The 21,475-nt window shown below is 34.5% G+C and overlaps 1 protein-coding gene across 10 annotated transcripts in view; it reads left to right on the forward strand.

Moving 5' to 3' along the window:
• Window positions 1-20,577, forward strand: part of LOC105474672 (centrosomal protein 170) — a 128,195-nt gene extending 107,618 nt beyond the window's left edge. For 6 of the 10 annotated variants that reach the window (XM_011729492.3, XM_011729496.3, XM_011729498.3 and 3 more), the window contains 6 exons: window positions 3,340-3,517; window positions 5,719-5,889; window positions 9,295-9,383; window positions 16,295-16,388; window positions 17,450-17,501; window positions 19,041-20,577. In XM_011729492.3, the coding sequence (XP_011727794.2) occupies window positions 3,340-3,517; window positions 5,719-5,889; window positions 9,295-9,383; window positions 16,295-16,388; window positions 17,450-17,501; window positions 19,041-19,330 (874 nt within the window). In that variant the 3' untranslated portion in view covers window positions 19,331-20,577. The remainder of the gene's footprint in view (window positions 1-3,339; window positions 3,518-5,718; window positions 5,890-9,294; window positions 9,384-16,294; window positions 16,389-17,449; window positions 17,502-19,040) is intronic. The other 4 variants (XM_011729494.3, XM_011729500.3, XM_011729502.3 and 1 more) reach the window with 2 other exon arrangements.
• Window positions 20,578-21,475: the final 898 nt, after the last annotated feature.

Below are 21,475 nucleotides of genomic sequence, written 5' to 3' on the forward strand. Positions count from 1 at the left end.
CAATGTTAAAGTAACAGGAGGTTTGACTTGCTGTCATTAGCTTTGGTTTTAGGATTCTAAAGCTAGTATACTTCATGAATAGCCAACCAGTTGCTTTTTTCCAGTAATGTCAAAGGAAACTTAATTCCAGTGGTTCATGTGTGTATCCTCTGGAAAGTTTTACATGTAAAAACTTTTGAAAACTAATGTGCTATTAAAAAATAGGGCAAATTTTTGGCTGGGCACAGTGGTTCACGCCTGTAATCCCAGCACTTTGGGAGACCAAGATGGGCAGATCACAAGGTCAAGAGATCAAGACCATCCTGTTCAGCATGGTAAAACTCCATCTCTTCTAAAAATACAAAAATTAGCTGGGCGTGGTGGCGCATGCCTGTAATCCTGGCTACTCTGGAGGCTGAGGCAGGAGAATCGCTTGAACCCAGGAGGCAGAGGTTGCAGTGAGCTGAGATCGTACCACTGCACTCCAGCCTGGCAACAGAGTGAGAGTCCGTCTCAAAAAATAATAATAAATAAGGCAAATTTTTAAATAGCTAATTTAAAACAATATTTTGTTGGCAGTTTAAATCAGTAAAGTATGATAGTTTGTTTCTATTGTGGTTGTAATGATATATAATCTTGCAAAGATTGTATGTTTAGTTGGGTATGCATATCACGAGAACTGTAGTTTTTAATATATCCTTTAATCTTCCAATATACCCAAAATGTACAATTATTTTTGCCAGTGTACAGCCTTTCAGTGAAAAAAAAGTGTTATGACTGAGATAGTTTACATAGAAAAATTACAAACTTTGTGACTTAAAGTACATTTATCATGTTATCTCACCTTTTTTTCTTAAATAATGCATACTTCTACAGAATTGTTGAAACTGAGTCAGTGGTTCTGACACTCGGGAAAACATAAAGACTGGACTAATGTTAGAGAACTGAACCCTTAGTTTCTGTTTTGTTCCTTTGGTGCTATTTTCTTATCTAAATTTTGTAATAAAGTGGAATTAAATGTTAAAATATCAATTAGGTTTTCAAATCAACAATATATGTTGTGTATACATTGAGAATTGCTGATTTTAATACATATTTTACCGTATCACATGTGGAAATTGCTGTTGTCCATGTTTTTTCTAATTAATTTATACTATTTTCCACAAATATTAGAAACTTCATTGTACAGATCATCTGCATAAAAAACTTTAATGAAAAATAGTGTTTTGGATACACTGATGCTTATCTGTATTTTATCTCATTAAGCTTCGTTATTCTGTTTCTCATCTTAGTTCATTTATTTTGGGGAATTGCAAGGATTTGCTATATTATATAAGGGAACACTTTAAACACATTTTCAAAAGAATCACATCAACAGTTAATATGTTTTTTAAAATTATATATGGAGCGATCATGTGAGATATAGCATGGCATAGTAAAAAGATTTATGGCACTTAACTATTTGTGACCTTGGCCAAAAAAATGGTCACATCTTCTTCTGTGTCTCATTTTCCTTATCTGGAAAACAAGATGATTAATACTTCTCTTACAGAGTGGTGGTGGGAATTAAATGAGTTGAGGAATATGAAGCTGCTTTGTAATGTACTCATTATATTATAAGGGTGCCTTCTATTTATTCTAAGCTTCATGAGGACAAGGACCCTTTCTGCTTCTTCATTGTTGTAGTATTTAAGACTTAGCACAGTGCCTGGCACATAATAAGGAATCAGTAAATATTTGTTGGTGTTTTTCCTGCCTTTTTGTGTTGATAAATAAATGAGGAATTAGCTGTCATTTCTTACAAAGTTTATATATTGACCATAAATTGCTTCTGTTGGTCCATAACTTCAACCTAGTTCTCTTTTTAAATCTAAATTTTTATGTAATTACTAATGTGCTTGAAAGTCTTTCAAACTTACATTTTTCGTAAGTTAAAAAAAACGTTACTTTAAGCCAGGCACATGTCTGTAATCTTAGCTATTTGGGAGGCTGAGGTCGGAGGACTGCTTGAACTCAGGAGTTCGAGACCAGCCTGGGCAATATAGCCAGACCTCCTAGGCTCTTTCTTTTTTTTTTTAAGTTACTTTTTATTTCCTTTGGATTTTGAAGTTGCAGAAACTTTCACATATACTTTTAATAATATTCTGTCATTCCAAAACCTTTTCTGTGGAAATAGCCACATTGAGTTTATGGGCAGTGGATGCAACTTGGAAAACATTAATATCTTACTGAAACGAAATGTTTCTCAAAAAACAGGAATATCAGTGGTAGGTTTTGTAAGTTTCTCCCTCTTAAAAAAAAAATCTAAAAGAAAAATCTGGTTTCCCCTTTGATTATCACTGGTAACAGTTATTTAGTTCTTCAGTCCATGTAGGTAAAAATACAAATGGCTTTATGGAAATGAGCACTAAAGCTTGGATCCGGTCCTGCCTTAGCTACGTCTAAATATGTGATCATGAGCAAGCCATTCAGGTTCTCTGAGATTGTGATAAAGTCAGATAAATCCTACCTCAAAAGAACTTGGTGGGCCTCAAGTGACATAACATGTACTAGAAAGTGCTGTGCATAGTGTAAAGTGCTCTACTGAAGAGTGCAGAGTTCTTAATTTCTTGGTACTGTAGACCCCTTTGGCCATCTTGTGAAGCTTGTAGAGCCCTTCTGAGGTGTAAACATAAAAGAATTACAAAGAAATCCAATTATATTGAAATTCAGTTATGAAAATATTTGAAAGTAGTAGAGTAATTTATGGTTCTTTATTAACATTAAATAAAATGTTATTGTTGTGTGTTTAATGACTTCACTAATTTTGAAGTAGTGATGACTGTAAATGATGTTTTGAGATACCTGTAGCAACTATAATGTGATCTCTGTTGATGACAAAAATCACCAGTATTGCTAATACCACTGTGGTTTGTTGCCTGTATTTATAATTGAAAGAAATGCTAAACGTCACTTAGAGGTTAGTGAAAATGATATTGTAATTGTTTTTTCTCATTTAAGTTCATGAACTCCTTGAATTCTATCCATTATTCCCCAAGTTTAAGAACCCCTGTGATATATTAATGCTAGTCATTAACACTAACAGTGTATGTTAAGGGCATATCTCTACTCAAGGGTATTTAAAGTACATTTATCAAGGTGATGTCTTGTAGGTTATTTGGAGTTTAGTTTCATCAATCTTAATTTTGGAATTCAGGTTTAAGAGTTTGATTATATTAACTATAAAATAGTTAATAGTTAATTTGGGGTACAAATATTTAATTAGATATACAACTTACATGACTGATTATCTCAAAAATGATTGTTTCTAGAGCTGTTTATTTAAGAGGGATTAAACTTCTTTTCTAAAATTATTACCAGGATCAGCCAAGATCTTGCTCTCATTGCTCGGGAGATCAACGATGTAGCAGGAGAGATAGATTCAGTGACTTCATCAGGCACTGCCCCTAGTACCACAGTAAGCACTGCTGCCACCACCCCTGGCTCTGCCATAGACACTAGAGAAGAGGTAGGAGATCTTCATGGAGAAATGCATAAGGTTCTTTCTTTTCTTTATTTCTTTTGCTTTTAGCTTTTTGCTTAGTTTATTTTAGTTATGTCCACCCTCCCTGTTTGCATGAAGCTCTGCATTTTCCAACTTTGCTTTAACAGTTTATTTTATGTTTTTGTAACAAAACTAGTGAAGGCTAACATTTGGTCTACTATTAACATGAAGCTGGAAAATTCTTTAGAAACAGCATTTTGCCTGCTAATTCTTGGTCCATAGGTTCACTTGAAACGTGAATATAAATGGTACCTTGAAAAGCAACCCAAAATTTGATAAATGATTGTATAAAGTTTCTATAAAGTTTGACTATGAAAATGCTCCAATTAAAAGTATTTTCATTGCTAGTTATCTAGAAGATACTCCGATAACAAAGAAAGAGAAAAATCCTACAGTTTCACTGCTTTAATAATTCTTTTGATAAATACCCATATACTTAAAGATATTTTGAAAAATTGAAATATGTATGTAATATACACACATACAAATACATATTCAGAACATTTTTATAAAGTCTGGAATACAAGTTAGCATATATAGACTATTACCCATCCAATATCAATATCAGGGCCTCTTACAGTACAACTCCAGAAGGCGCCATTTGCATAACATTGCTCCAGACAGCGCCTTTAACATATAATACAAAATTAGTGTTCTCTTTGGCCATGTTGGCTGTTTTGATCTGGGACAGATATGTAAGCAAAGGATTGGCATTTAAAAGAATGAACTTCTGTGTTTGGAGATTGGCAGACTGGCCTTGCTGCCAGTTTTAATGCAGACCAAAGAACTAGGAATGATTTTTACATTTTTGAATGGCAGGAAAAAACATCTAAAGAACACTAGTTTGCCACATGAAAATTACATGAAATTCAAATTTTGGTGTTCATAAATAGTTTTATGAGAACACAGCCACACTCATTTGTTTAACTCTCATCTATGGCTGTTTCTTTGCTACAGGGGCAGAACTCAGTAGTTGAGAGAAAGATTGTATGGCTACAAAGCCTGAACTTTTATTATCTGTCTCTTTGTGCATAAAAGTTTGCCAGCCCCTGATACTACTTGTTCTGTTTCTTCAATTTTACAAGATAATCCTAAATAGTAGGCAAAAATGGCTAGCCTTTCTGACAAATTTAATTGTGGTAAACTGTGCTAATAATATTTTCTTCGTTTGCTTTTTGTCACATTTATTCTTTAATCTGATTCTTTAATGGTCACTTTTTTGTTTGTTTTCCTTCAATGTGTTGTTTAACTTATTAAATGATACTTCATCAATCTGTGTAGAGTTTTGTTACCACATTGATCAAATGTAATTGTATATGAAATCATCGTTATTGATGAAAACCTTAAGGATCGTCCTGGTGGCAAGACATACACAATTCTTCTGGTACATTTAAAATGATGAAGATATTATTTTCTCAGCTTTCTAACTAAATTTTACCTAACATGATTATACATTCACTCAGACCCAGTAAAATTACTTAAACATTCCATTGAATAAATTTCATTTTTTTTTGTTTGTTTTATTTCAGAATATTGTACTAGGTTGATTCCCTCTTCAGTAAACCCGAGTTACTTAGTATTGTATGTCTGTGATTTGCACTGTAGATGGCAGTATATCATTTTTATTAGAATGTGAATTTCTGTAGCATTGTTAAAAGTTTATTTGACTAAGACCAAAATATTTATTTTGTGGTTTAAAAAAATATTTTCCTTTTGTAAACTTAATTGGAATTTGCAATTTATATATCTTGTGAAGAAATTTGACACCTGGATTTGGGGAGGAAAAAAAGGAAAAACAAGATAGGAAACTAAAAGAAAAAGAAACATTATTTTATACTGGTAAGGCAATGTGTGTAAAATGAAACTCATTGTCCATCTACGTGGCTCAGCTTTTTTTCTATTTACCGTCTGTTTTCCATTTGGAGAAAATCTTATCCATGGAAGAATTAAATTTAACATAGTTACCTATTTTAGATTTTGAAAATAAAACCTATGTAGATGAACCTCGATTTTATAAAGGAAATACCTTTGAAGTGCTTATAAAAAGAAAGAGTAATTGGTTTATTGAAGATGTCATGCCTCTGTTACTACTTGAGAATGGAATAACTTCTGTCTAATCATAAAAATTGTAATGCCAGTATTGGTACTTTTTCAAATTACTGTGTTCTCATAAAGGTTTGCTCTTGTCCCGTTAGTTGGTTGATCGTGTTTTTGATGAAAGCCTCAACTTCCGAAAGATGCCTCCATTAGTTCATTCTAAAACACCAGAAGGAAACAACGGTCGATCTGGTGATCCAAGACCTCAAGCAGCAGAGCCTCCTGATCACTTAACAATCACAAGGCGGAGAACCTGGAGCAGGGATGAAGTAAGTAAACTATAAATTTTAACATACGGCAGAAGAAGCATGTTCCGTAAGTGAGAATAGGAGGAACCATTCAGTAAGTAGGGCTGGGGAAAAAGTGATTCTCCTTAATAAATGCAATGAAATTTCACCATGACATCACATCATATACAAATAATTAACTCCAAACGAATTTAGTTATTAAATAATGCAAGAAAAACTGTAAAACTTTTACTTAAAAAATACAGACAAATTTCTTTCAATATTGTACTAGGGAGTGATTTCTTAAGAGAAACAAAAAGTTTTGGCGTTAGAAAATTGATACATTTGAGTATATTAAAATTAAGGACTTTTTCTTTATAAATAATAAAGAAGGTAGAAATACAAGTTACAAACTTTTGCAAAACATAAAGCCTATGAAGGATTAGTATACAGTATATATAAAGGACTCCCTCCAATCAATTAAAAAACACAATAGAAAAATCTGCAAAAGACATGAACAACATTTCACCAAAGAGAAAATACCGAGGCGGGCAGATCACTTGAGGTCAGGAGTTTCAGACCAGCCTGGCCAACGTGGGGAAACTCCTTCTCTACTAAAAATACGAAAATTAGCCAGGCATGGTGGCACGTGCCTGTAATCCCAGCTACTCAGGAGGGTGAAGCAGGAGAATCGCTTGAACCTGGGAGGCAGAGGTTGCAGTGAGCTGAACCCACACCACTGCACTCCAGCCTGGGTGACAGGGTGAGACTCTGTCTCCGAAAAAAAAAAAAAATGACAAAAAAAAGAGAAAATATTGAAGGCCTAGAAAACATAAAGGGATGTTTAACTTAACGAGTGTTCAGCAAAATGCATGTCAAGACTACAGTGAGATTATAATCATTCAATTGTTGGCACGTTAAAAAGTCTTAAAATGTGAAGTACTGGAGGAAATGTAGACACATAGGCTTTCTTATGTGTGGTTGGTGGAGGTTAAGTTGGTGCTGTGGCTTTGGAAAACAGTTTGACACTATCTCCTAAAGTTGAAAATAAAGACATCACATGACCTAGCAATTTTGCTAGTGTATGTACAAGAAAAACCCCTTCCTATTGACAGTAGAAGTTACATTTATAGTAACATTGTTGACAATACCAAAAACTTGGAAACTGTTTACATCAGCTGAAAAGTGAATGTATAAACTGGTATATTCCCAGATTGAACAATTACAGAGTAATAAAAAATTCAAGGATATAAAGGAGTTCCTTCATCAAAGAGTGGTTATTTCAAATACTACTATGGAAAGAGGTGATTTAGGAACAACACACAGAGGTGGTATATGCTTAAGGGCTAGGTACAGGAAAAGTGTAGAAAGAAACAGTTGACAAGAAGAGATTGATGACAGATTAATATTTGTGGATCCCTGGATTTAGGAATAGGATCTTGAGATTATTATGTAAGAATATGTATGTTTCTCATGGTACTGAGTAGAAAAAGATCTACCTGGTGGAAAAGTATGCAACTAGCCTGAAAGTTACAATTGACGTACACTAAAAAGTTTTAAAGCGTACTTGATCTGTCCTGGCCTAATAGTTGATTTGTTCTTGGTGTGAGGAAAAGGGCCCATTCTCTAATCTTGTTCTACTCATTCTGTCCTGATGTCTAGGAAGACAAATTTCTCCAAACGTAATAAAACTATGTGGAAGAAGTTTATGTTTTTAAAGAGAATGGAAACATCTACATTGATAGTTATCTCAAGGTTGATATCAGGAATTTATTTAATGCTTTGTGACAACAAGCTAAACTTCATGAGCAAAGAAAAGAGAAATATCCTATTCTGTGTTGCAATCTTTCCTTAGACTCTCCTGCCCTTTCTCATGCCTTCCTAATTTGTATATGTCTTCCATCTTTATTTGATTGTTTTCTTAAGGCCCACAAAAACCGTTTTGCTTGTTTATCCTTTCCTTGACAATGTTACTTTTCACAACCTAAATAACATTTTATTGCCCACTAAATTCAAATCCTTGTCATTCTGAAGTTAGTTCACATTTTTCCATGATCACTTCCTTATTTATGCCACTCATCAATGAACTCTCTTTCGTTAGAATTATTATTATTTTTTTATTTTGAGAGGGAGTCTCGCTTTGTCGCCAGGCTGGAGGGGAGTGGCGCTCTCTCCACCCACTGCAACCTCTGCCTCCCAGGTTCCAGCAATTCTCCTGCCTCAGCCTCCCAAGTAGCTGGGACTACAGGCATCTACCACCATGGGCAGCTAATTTTTGTATTTTTAGTAGAGATGGGGTTTCACCATGTTTGCTAGGATAGTCTCGATCTCCTGACCTTGTGATCCACCCGCCCCAGCCTCCCAAAGTGCTGGGATTACAGGCGTGAGCCTCTGTGCTCGGCCTCATTAGAATTCTTACAGCACCGAATCTCAAAATTTATCTGAACGTCTCTTCTTGTTTTGTAGACCTTAGGCTTTCTGATAAAACGTGTAATCGTATTCCCTGTATATTACCATCATCTCCCCCCGTGATCTTTAAACCTTTTTGCCATCTAGGGCCTTATCTTCTGTTTTCTTTCAGACGCCAGATACAGTACTGACAATATAAGGAGCTGATTTTGAAAACCAGATCTAGACTCACATTTTGTCCTTTTTCTACCATGCTTCATTAGCTTTGCCTTTCATGATTTGGCCTAGGGCTTGGCAAACTTCAGCCCATAGGCCAAATCCAGCCTGCCACTTGTTTTGTAAAAGTTTTGTTCCAACACAGCTATGTCCACATGCATGATTTGCTCATTATCTACGGCTGCTTTCACACTGCAAAGGCAGACTTGAGGAATTGTGGCAGAGACCCTATGTCCCTCAAAGACTAAACCTTCACCCTCTGGCTCTTTACAGAGGTTGGTGACCCCTGGTTTTGCCCATGCATCTCAGCTGGAGTAATACCAACACCCCGTATAAAAACTTACTATTTTGAGTAAATTTTTAAAAATGTATCTTTCCCATTAGACTCTTTGCTGGAGAACAAGGATTGTACTCTTCTTGATTTCTGTATTCACATTACTTGGTGAAAGAATAAATAATAAATTTAGTACTCTAAGTTACTTGTATCTTCTCTTTTATACTTCAGGTGGAAGTAAGAGAGACAGGATCATGATAGTAATTGAAGATAAACTGAGGATAAAATGGATTGTGTTTGGAAACTGATAAGACCAAAATAACATGGAAACTTGACAAGCTATTTAATAAAAGAACTCCTTTGTTAATAGTGTTTCTTTCACTTTCTCATTTTAGTTACATATTAATTATATTCTTCATTGGTTTATAATTAAAATAAGCATGAATACTAACTGCCCCTAACTATAGTGACTTATGACTGGTGATCCCAGTAGTTATACAATACAGGGGTAATATTTTAATATCTACTTTTTTCTTTGGCTGTTGCAGGTCATGGGAGATAATCTGCTGCTGTCATCTGTCTTTCAGTTCTCTAAGAAGATAAGACAATCTATAGATAAGACAGCTGGAAAGATCAGGTACATATATATATAGCTTATGTTTTTTTAACTTTAATATCACCTCACTTTGCTTTTTGTTGCTTTTTCTCAAGGCTAAAAATGTATCGTCAGAATGAATGTGTTTACCTTTGGAAAAATTTGTCCCAAAGTAAAAATCTATCCAGTACTACTTTATAACTTTAAATTTATTACTAATTCAAAACATAAATAGACTTACAGATTTTATTTAACAGTACTTCAGAAATCCATGCTGCTATTGCTTATTTCTGATTCCTATAATTAAAATTTAAAATGTAATGAAACAGTATTTGAACATGGTTTGTGAATTGTAATATTCCACACAAATATAATTCTATATTGCTTATATATTGAAATAATATATTTTATCAGCGTTTGATGAGTACCAAGAAGCCATTAAATTTTTTCAAAAATAATTTCAAAAACACCATTTAAAACTTAAAGTATTCTTAAAAACAGTCTGTTTAGCTTAAAACAATGTGTTTTAAGTTATCTTGAGCCTGTATCTTAAAAATGTCTTAAAGGTGGCCGGGCGTGGTGGCTCACACCTATAATCCCAGAACTTTGGGAGGCCAAGGTGGGCGGATCACGAGGTCAGGAGATGGAGACCATCCTGGCTCACATGGTGAAACCCTCTCTCTACTAAAAATACAAAAAAATTAGCTGGGCATGGTGGCAGGCACCTGTAGTCCCAGCTACTCAGGATGCTGAGGCAGGAGAATGGCATGAACCCGGGAGGCAGAGCTTGCAGTGAGCCGAGATCATACCACTACACTCCAGCCTGGGCAACAGAGCAAGACTCTGTCTCAAAAAAAAAAAAAAATCTTAAAGGTGTACGAGAACTTCTCTTCACTTTATTGCCTCCTAAAAGAATATTAATTTAAAATTCCTTATGTTAAAAATAATGTACTCTGCACTGTCTTGTCCCGTTTTTCTATTTATTTTAAAATGTGTGTCTTTTTAGCAAAAGTAATACATGAACATGGTTAAAAAATATAAATCTTCCAGAAAAAATGTATATTATATCTAATAGTGGTGTGTTTCCCCACTCTGGGTTCATTTCTCAAAGGTTTATACAAATATGATCATATTTTATTTGCTTTTGTACCTTGATCTTTTCTCTTAATTAGATCTTTACTTTTCCCAAAGAGTATGAGTGAAATGTATTGACAGACCCCTCCATATTTGATTGGAATATGAGGCATGCTGCCTAGTGAAAAAACAGCTGAGTCTGGGTGCAGTGGCTCATGCTTGGTAATCCTAGCACTTTGGGAGACCAAGGCAGATGGATCACTTGAGCCTAGGACTTGGAGACCAACCTGGGCAATATAGTGAGATGAAAAAAAAAAAAAAAATTGGTTGGGCATGGTGGCACATGCCTATAGTCCCAGCTACTTGAGAGGCTGAAATGGGAGGATCACTGGAGCTCATGAGTTCAGAGTTACAGTGAGCTGTGATCGTGCCAGTGCACCGCAGCCAGGGCAACAGAGCAAGACCCTATCTCAAAAAAAAAGCAATAGAACATTTAATGTTTGGCTTTTCGTAAGGAGTACCTTGTACATATAAATAATGTCGAAAGTGTTTTTAATGACTGCCATTACATACCTATCCATTGTTTTTTTTTGAAGAGAATTTACCTTTATCAAATCCTATATATTCTTATGAATTTTAAACAGACTTAATTTTTACAGAATAATATTTTAATATTATTAACAAATAAGTATTAAGTACATTCTAGTCACTTTATAATTAGACATTGACAAAACAAAGACCCCTGTTCTCATGGAATTTACATTCTATACCATGTAAACCAATCAGCTTGTATTAAGTTAGCTATTTCTGCTATCAACACGATTTGACTTAATTTCATTATTTCACTTGATTTTCCCTGTATTTTACTACTCACATTTTCTGTTTCCACTTGAAGCCCAATTACCTGCATTAACTTTTTCTTAATACTAAAATCACTGCTTATATTGATGAGATAAAAAGTATAAGAACAATATTAATTTCAGGTATAAACTGGAACCTTATTAACTAAGAAATTTTAAGGGTTATAACTGATTTTAGAGAAATTAAAGTAGTTGCATGCTGTTTATAAATACCACATTTTATAAATCCTGATAGGGCTTATAAATGAGTCCATTGTTTTTCTTTTACTCACACTCAGTGATTAAGTAATTAGCACCCTATTATTGTCTTATGTAAGATATAGTACATGTTTTCCCCTTGTGACTCCATCATTCCCAGGTTTACTTCTTTCACAAGTAAAAGAATCTCCTTCACTGTGCAACTCATTCACCTATGATTTGCTAATATATCCTATGACCAGAGACAAATGAAGTCCACCATTCCCTGGGGTAAAGCCTAACTGAAATTTGTAGGGAAAAAAAATTTTAAACTTAACTTATTAGTTATTACACATGAATAAACAAATCTGTAGGCCTCAATCACACAGCTGCTTATTAATACCATGGTTCATGCCTCAGATTTGGCTCAAGCATTCATTGTAGTTAAATATAATATATAATTGTTATCATTTTTATTTTAGTTCCACTAAAATTATTTTCTAGACCTGGGGCATTATGGAAGGATTATTAACCAAAGAAATAAATAAATGAAATAAACATTGGTTAAGATCATATTATGTGGGAATAAAGTCTCCAGACTCATTCATTCATTGAATGATTTTTGATTATATGTTATTTGTCTAGCACTGTTTTTGATGTCCTCACATTTTAGTGTAGAAGGCAGGTAAACAGGTAATTACAGTTCAGTGTGTTAAGGGAAATACATGATGGTTACTATGGAAGCCCATAGCAAGAGCACTTTGGAAATTCAGAGAAGGGCTCTTAGAGAAATTGCCATGCAGTTTAAGTCCTGAATGATGAGGAGAGGAGTTAGTCAAAAATTACGTGAAGTGAAAGGGCCAGAGTATGGTGAGAGATGACACTAGAGAGATGAGGATGAATCTGTTTTGGCAGAATTTGTTAAGTAGTTTGGATTTTATCATTATAAACCTTAGGAAGCTAATATATCCAATATGGGTCCTCTTGATACACCAGTGTTACCCATAAAAAAATTATGAGAGTCTTGTATGGTCATTGGCTTGTAACTGGAAAACCCTGGAGTCTCCTCACCTATAAACAAGTACACCATGTTTTTTTCATCCTACCTGCTGAAGTATAGGTCGTCGTCCCTGATAACTGGATTCTTAACCACTCATTCATTTATTCAGCAGATGTTCACAGATTACCTGCCCTGTACCATTCTCTTCCTTACCACAGAGCAGCTTTCCTACATTCTGTAGTCTTCCCCCAAAGAAAAATATTTTTTATAGCTTTGACATTGAACTAAAATTGAAAACAAAGAACACATTGCTGATGGATTGATAAACTGTATTGTCTCAGAAAGTGACAGAATTTATGAAGTTTAAAAAAAGATGCAGAAAAATGCCTCAATAAAGTTATACATAAATACAGAATGTTTAATGTATTGGAATTGCCTTCAGTTTGAGCGTTGAGTTTGGACACTATGGCAGGTTTTATGGAAGGTAATGAGGATAAAACCATTTCTATTATTAAAGCGTTTCCAGTATAATTGGCAAGGTGAGGCGCATATAAAATCAACTATTGTACAAGATAGCATAAAACAGATTAGTGCTCAGTTAGAGATATAAAGGCAAAGAAAGGATCACTTTCACCTAGGATGATTAGAGAAGGCTTTGGGAAGAAGATATTGTTCAAAGGTAGACCTGAGTTGTGATAACCAAACCTAAGGGGTAGAGACCTGGGCCTTCTGCATGAAAAGTGCCAGGGTAGTTTGAGCATCAACTGGTCTTTAAGCTTTGTGTCAGGAGTTATAACCTCAGATGTCTACTGGGGTTCATCCTAGAGGCACGCATATTTACATTGTATGAACACTGTCTGCTGAATCAATTGTTAAATATTTATATAGGAACTCCTGTTGTATGTACAGCATTCTCATCGCATTCCATGTGAAAATGACCCCCTTAGGTTGTGTCACACAGCTTTGCATTGGTAGGCCATCAATTCGCAACCCTTAGGTTGTGTCGCTCGGCCTTGCATTGGTAAGCCATCAATGCACAACTCGGCGTTTGCATGTTTTAATGGCTAGTACTAGAGAATTGGTTCTGGCTCGTAGGATAGGAGCCTGAGACTTCTGTTTGTTTCTTTCCCTAAAACCAATGACTTTATCAAAAAGTATCCTAACTTAATTCTTAAATTATTGAATGAAATGAGCTTTGGAATTTTATGTATTTTCATGCTGAAGTTTAGCTTATTTTAAATCCATAATGTAATCTGAATATGACTTTGAAAGCTATGATTTTTCAGTTTAAAACTGATAAGGACCTTTGAACAAAAACAAGTTCTGATCATTATAGCCTGGTCTAAACTAATTTCTTGGTCTAATTTTCTGATTCTCTAGTATTTAAATATTACATTAAAGTTTATTTCATAATGTCAAAATGGCGAGTTTGGGCCGGGCACGGTGGCTCACGCCTGTAATCCCAGCACTTTGGGAGGCCGAGGCAGGCGGATCACAAGGTCAGGAGATCGAGACCACGGTGAAACCCCGTCTCTACTAAAAATACAAAAAATTAGCCGGGCGAGGTGGCGGCGCCTGTAGTCCCAGCTACTCAGGAGGCTGAGGCAGGAGAATGGCGGGAACCCGGGAGGCGGAGCTTGCAGTGAGCCGAGATCACACCCACTGCACTCCAGCCTGGGGGACAAAGCGAGACTCCGTCTCACAAAAAAAAAAAAAAAAAAAAAAGGCAAGTTTGACTTCTTAGATCTGTACCATTATATTTACAAATTGTTTTTTGTGTTTTGTTTTTTTGTTGTTTTTTGTTTTTGTTTTTTTTCTGAGACGGGCTAGAGTACAGTGGCATGATCACAGCTCACTCACTCAGTGCAGCCTTGACCTCCCTGGGCACAAGTGATCCTCCCACCTCAGCCTTCTTAGAAGCTAGGACTACAGGCATCTGCGCCACACCTGGCTAATTTTTTTGTATTTTTTATAGAAACGAGGTCTCGCCATGTTGCGCAGGCTGGTCTCGAACTCCTGGCAGCAAGTGATCCACCCAGTTTGCCTTCCTAAAGTGCTAGGATTACAGGCATGAGCCACTGTGCCTGGCCAACAAACTGTATTTTAAAATAAACCTTTTATTTCTTCAGTGGCGCATTTTTTTTTCAGGGACCATAGGTAACTATTCTAACCCATTTTCACCAAAGGTGAAATGTCTATGGTTTAACAGTTTTAGATCCACAAACACTATACTCAGTAGCCATCCTCTGGAAAAATTCACTGAATTTTTAGCACTGTGTGGCTAAACAGAGACTTTCTTTATTGTGTAAGTCCATTAAAGTTCTAAGTTGGTCCATGAAATAGTCATTATTTCCTTATTCTCCATCAGTCCTAATGCTGCAAGGACTCTTTTATAAGAACGTAATAGTTTAGAAAAGATGGCTGGCAAGGGTGTTTATTTTTTTTTGAGTTTAGAAAATTTAATAAGTAGGCAATAAGAATATTCTTATACCAGATTCTAGACCCATTGTCATGTTAAGCAAATGTTCCAGACTCGATGTGATGTTAATGAATTTCGTGATTTTACATAAGGTAAGTCTGGTACGTTGATCTTTGAAGAAATACCAGCACAAATATTCACTTAGTTTACTGCTTAAATGCTGTTCAGCTTCCAGTAGTAATAAATTTACATGAGATTTATAGTGTTTACACTAGATTTCCAGACGTACTGAAGAAATTTTAAAAGAAACCAAAAAAGTAGCTAGTATTTTACATCTTTCTAAAACTGCTGAATCATGTCTGATAGATTCTAAAGTGTTAGAGAGAAAAATGTCCCACATTTGGAAGACACATCAAAATGTTGTGGTCCTTTATTTTATAAGTTATTTGATGTTAGGGTAATGATAGAATAATTATCTTTATTGGCAATTGTTTTTATCAAAAGAATAGCATCCTAATTCCTAATAGGTTATTATGTACAAATATACTAACACGAATTAACAATTTTTAAAGAAAAGCACAGTAAGTACTCCCAATTTTCAGTCTTTAAAATAATATACACACTTTTCTTGATCAATAAGGTGCTTATTCCTATATAAAGAAGTCTTTACAGACACAATTGTTTATACCTAATTCAATCTGTTTATCTCACTTATTCCTATACTTCATATATTCTCTCTGAACAAAATTGCATTTTTTTTATAAGTGACAGTTACACAGTCGTTTCTCCTTATAATCAGGTGATACATGTTGTTCCAAGACACCCAATGGATGCCTGACACCACAGATAGTTCTAAAACCTAATATACTGTGTTTTTTTCTACACATACATGCCTATGATAAAGTTTAATTTATAAATTAGGCACATTAAGAGATTAACCATGGTAACTAATAATAAAATAGAAGATTTATAACAGTATACTGTAAAAAAAAGTTATGTGAATGTGGTCTTTTTCTCTCTCTCCCTCTGCCTCTCCCGAAATACTGTAATAGTTTTGGACTATGCTTGACTGCCACTAACTAAAACCTTGGAAAGAGAAACCGTAGATAAGAGGGCATTACTGTATTGTAAATTATAAATATTAAAGTTTTGAGGTCATAACATCTTTACATTTGTTTTATATTTTGTTTTCAATAAAGAATAAGATAAACAGTAAAAAATGTATTCATGTATTAATAAGCATTCAATTGGAGCTCATACACATTCATTAATTGGTATTGTTGGCTTAGTATTTTAATTCTCAATTTATGCAATGGTTGGGTTTTTTTCTTTGAAAAGATACGTTGTTTTGGTATCATTAACAAAAAAAGTAATAAGTTTTTAAAATATAAAAAGTTATATGCTTATGTTTTTTGATTTATAGAATATTATTTAAAGACAAAGATCGGAATTGGGATGACATAGAAAGCAAATTAAGAGCCGAAAGTGAAGTCCCTATTGTGAAAACCTCAAGCATGGTATAGTAATTTTTCTTGAAGATTAAAACATTTTAGTAGAGTTTTATTTTAAGGAAAATACCCTTATTTTTGAGCTATTCGTTGATTTGCTTTTTCAAAAGAATATATAAATGCAAACTTTTGGGAAATTGTATTGCTTCTACTGACTCACAGGTTTAAAATGTTGATTGTTTCAGAGTTGCAGAGGGTATGAAGGAGGAGCCTTTTGTGTTTCTTACTAGTATATATTCTTCTTGTAATAATTAAACATTAGAAACATGAAATTTTTAAAGAGAACCAAATTTAACTTGAAAATATTAAGTTGACATAAGTTGTTTCCATTTACTTAATGTAATACTTATCTTTTTAAAAGAATTTGTAGAGATTTTCATTGCTCAGAATACAATTATAATATTGAGGTTGCAGTTTATATGTTTTTACAAAGATAATTTGAAGGCATTTTTACATAGTCACTGCAAGGTTGATTAATAAGAATTTTTAAAAATCTTTGCGGCCGGGCAGAGTGGCTCACGCCTGTAATCCCAGCACTTTGTCAGGCCAAGGAGGGTGGATCACTTGAGGTCAGGAGTTCAAGACCAGCCTGGCCAATATGGCAAAACCCTGTCTCTACTAAAAGTACAAAAACTAGCCAGGCATTGTGGCGGGCGCCTATCATCCCAGCTTCTAGGGGGACTAAGGCAAGAGAATTACTTGAACCTGGGAGGAGGAGGTTACAGTGAGCCAAGATTGCACCATTGCACTCCAGTCTGGGCAACAGTGAGACTCAGTCTCAAAAAAAAAAAAAAAAAAACTTTGCTTAAATAGTAGTAAATGACTTTAAACTTTTCATCTGCTACAATCATCTCACTGAAAAATCATTCTATTTCATTGTAATTTAAATATTTTAGTTTGAATCTTGTTTAGTAGATATAATTATTTCATATCATGTTGCTATTAATGTAATAAGTACCATGTAGATAATATTAAGTGTTCCAAATAAAATGAGAGTGAAATTCATTGCTTGTAAACGGATACCATTTAGCTAAAGTAGAGGCTAATTTTTGTTATTGCTTTCCCTGCAGGAGATTTCTTCTATCTTACAGGAACTGAAAAGAGTAGAAAAACAGCTACAAGGTAAATAGACTACTGAATTAAATATAAAGAGCTAATAATTTAGAATAAGTGCCTTCTAAGTGGTATTTCTTAAAATATTCTTATTGTTAGCATATTATTTGATTAAATGTAATGACATACATAAAATATAGAGTTCTATACATTCACATTACTCATAAAAAGGAATTTTTTAAACCCAGTGTAAAAATTAAAAATATAATAAAGATATATGTGGGGCATATTTTAGTTCATAGGTTTGACAATAGGCTAGATGTCATAAACTAATTGACATTTTTTATGTGTTAAATAATACGTGAAAAATATATAATAAAGTTGTGTTAATTAGCATTATTTGTGTGATTTGACAATTCTTAAATTATGTTGGTGGTGTATGTAACCTGAAACAAACTTACATTCTAATAGAAATAATAGTTGCTTAGTTAACAAGAAATGAGTACATATTGGCCATAGAGACCAGAAGAGAAAGGAGAGGAGAAAATGAAAGAGACTGCCCTCTAAACTGTGAAAGGGACGTTGTTTGGTTTGTGTCAGAGCTGGATTGTACATTAATGCCTGTGTATCTCTTGACCTAGAAGTCCCCAGTGGTACAACAAGCAGGTTCCATAGTCGACTGCTGATTCTACTGAGTCTTTATCTATTGAATAATCATAGGTACATATGTGGATCCTATCAAAATGATTTTTAACCTTTATTCAGCCCCAGCATACCTAAGGGTTATGATACACCCCATGAGTAAAAGCGGCTTGCTAACACAGTGCTTCTTAGCTGGTAGACTGGGGGTATACTTTTAAAAGTACCTTCGACATGATTCTTACATCTGTGTTACTTCCTTCTCCCAACTCCCTACTCTGCCCAGTGCCAAACTGAAAATCACAGCCTGTGAACTTTCCATGTCAACCCAAAGATCTTTTGGATTGAAAGCTGATCTTTAACTGACTCCTCCCATACAGGCAGCAAGTTTGTTTGGCTTTGCAAGCTGCCCTGCGATATTAGTCTGTAGGCTCTGAGGGAACCCCTGTATCTCAGTGGTGTATACAGCTGATACCCTAGCACTCTGGCCAGGCTAAATGACATATTCTGTGGTAGTATTCAAAGTATGCTGATGTTCTTCTGGCCTCTCTAGCCTTGAGGTTACTCTGAACCCTGACTTAGCAGCTAATTCCTCAGTTATCTGAGTGATAAATAGGGTTTAGATATTTATTAAAAATCATATTCAGTATTTTCTCTATCCTCTCACAATAATGAAGACAAATTTCAACAAGATTTTTCTTGAATTCTACATCTTCAAATACCAGACTTACAAGTCTCTGAAATGCCCGTAAGTGACACATCAAAGGACCCAGAGAAAGTATTCAGGGCTGGGTAATTTACAGTACAACTACAGAATAACTACGAATGGAGTTTTAAATATAATATTGGAAGATTAGCCACATTTAAGATCACATACGCGCTGATAGTTTAAGTATTATCCAAATCATCAACAGTGTTTATACATGAATGTAACTGCATCTAGAATTATTCCCTTTTCCCTCCCTTTAGCAATCAACGCTATGATTGATCCTGATGGAACTTTGGAGGCTCTGAACAACATGGGATTTCCCAGTGCTATGTTGCCATCTCCACCAAAACAGAAGTCCAGCCCTGTGAATAACCATAGCAGCCCGGGTCAGACACCAACACTTGGCCAACCAGAAGCTAGGGCTCTTCATCCTGCTGCTATTTCAGTCTCAGCTGAATTTGAGAATGCTGAATCTGAGGCTGATTTCAGTATACATTTCAATAGATTCAACCCCGATGGGGAAGAGGAAGATGTTACAGTACATGAATGACTTTCTCTTGAGTGTTGAAAAATCATTACCTGTGGAATGACTAGGAATATTGGAAGCAGCATAGTGTTGACGTACACAAAACAAGACAGCTTGGTCAGCTACAATCTTGGAATCCCTGTCTTCTTAATTTTATTTATTTATTTTTGGCTTACAATGTAGTATATCAATCCTTTCAAACCATTTAGATAACCACTTGATGCACAAATAGGAAAAAGCAGATTGTGGCAGTGTCACCTTTTGTGGTTTTATGATTTTCAAATTGAATTTTATGATTACACCCTTTCCCTTCATAGATCTTTTTTCTTTTTTTTAAGCCATGCTGTGACCTACAAGCAAACTAAATAGCCAACATTTCTGAACCCGTGTGTCTCCTGTGCCAAGCTGCACCCTGAAATGGACTTCTTCATCTGTACAGATTTGTTAAACCATTCTATTTGCTTCTTAATAATAGGATTTATATTAGTACTCATTACCATTGGACACAATGACAGAAGTATTCTCCACAGTAAAGCAGACCTTCCACAACAGTCACTCTGTGTCCTAAAATTTTCCAACATAGATGTGATTTATATAACTTTGTTGATACATAAATTGTCTTGGGGTTTACGGAAATTAACTATTATGTTTGCACTAAGATTTGCTGGGAGTGGTAGGTGGACATATCTATATATCAATAAGGACTAACCGTCTTTTTTGTACATAGGAGATTGATAATACTGTATTTGTTTTAACCCCACAGTGTTTTACTCCACTTTCAAAAAGATCAATTTGGCACTTTTTTTCATTTTTTTAATGGAAATAAGATTTGGTCTCTCATTTTAGGTTAAATGATAACTAGAAAGATTAAACTAGACAGATAGTTTAGGTGGAGTATATTTTTAAAACTCAGAACATGTATATTGGTCCTGTGTTACCAAGTTTATATGTGACAGTTGAAAAAAAATTCTCTTGAAATGATCATGAGGTTAAAATTTTCTTCATTAGGGGACTTGGAGAACCAGTAGTCATAAGATTAGTTGATAGTTTCACTCCCAAGCAATGAATTGCTTCTGTGTGTTTCCCTGTAGGACTCAATAGTAAATCCTGTCTGTCTTACACATTTATAAGGACCCTGCAAGACGACGACGACAAAGGCCTTTGGCCTGTGCTACTAAACAAGAAGCCTATGAAAAATTTCTTCTTTAAACTTGTTTTTTCTCTTTCCAGTAAGTTGACATTTGGATAACTTAAAAAAAAAAAAAAGAAAAGTAATTACCTTTGTGTTTCCAGAACACTATAATTGGAGTGTATCTTAATTCAGTTAAATATTATTAGTAGACCTGGATTTTCCCCCTTGACCCCATCAGTCTATTAAGGTTAAACTGCAACTTTTATGAAATGGTCTTTAATATTTCCACAATAATCCTGTGCTATATTTGTTTTAAGAAACAAAGTAACTCTATACACTTCAAGACTTTACAGGATTTTTAAAATCCTGTATTGTTGGATCAATTAATAAAGATGCAAAAAACTTTTTATAGAGATGTAAAAACAAAAGTATAATGGATCCCCTATTTTTCTTTAAATTCAAAAAAAAAAAAAGGTAAATGAACTATTCTCCTTGTAAAGCTAAATTCCCCATTCTGTCTAATAAAGGAAGACTGAAAAAAGGTTTTAAAGAACATAAATGGAAAGATACAAATGCTTTGAAGGAATAAACGAAACATTAAAACAGGGTCAATCCATTTGAAGAAAAAGTTGGACAAAATAATCAGCATTGCTCCCTCTTTTATTTAATATTTGGGTACTGATTATATCCACATGGAAGTAGAAGGTAAGGAGTTTAGGAAAATATTAGAATCTACTCTGCTTACATTCTTGTTTAAGTGTTTACACAGTTTGGTTCAATTATAAACATTTGGCCTTTTACTATGTTATTTTTATTTTGTATGAATACATTATCCTCCTTATTTATTTTTGTTACATTTATTACTTATGTTATTTTGTTATGCATTTACAACTCCATTTTTAAATAAAGTGTTTCTGGAACTTTATACAATGATTGTATATTTTATTTCTTTTACCATCTTGCTTGCTAATACTTCATCAACTTATCAAATGATTATAAACCATTTCCCAAGGCTTAGCAAAAGCAAGAATCCTCCA

The sequence above is a fragment of the Macaca nemestrina genome, chromosome 1, assembly GCF_043159975.1.
Source record: "Macaca nemestrina isolate mMacNem1 chromosome 1, mMacNem.hap1, whole genome shotgun sequence".
Taxonomy (NCBI): Eukaryota; Metazoa; Chordata; class Mammalia; order Primates; family Cercopithecidae; genus Macaca; species Macaca nemestrina.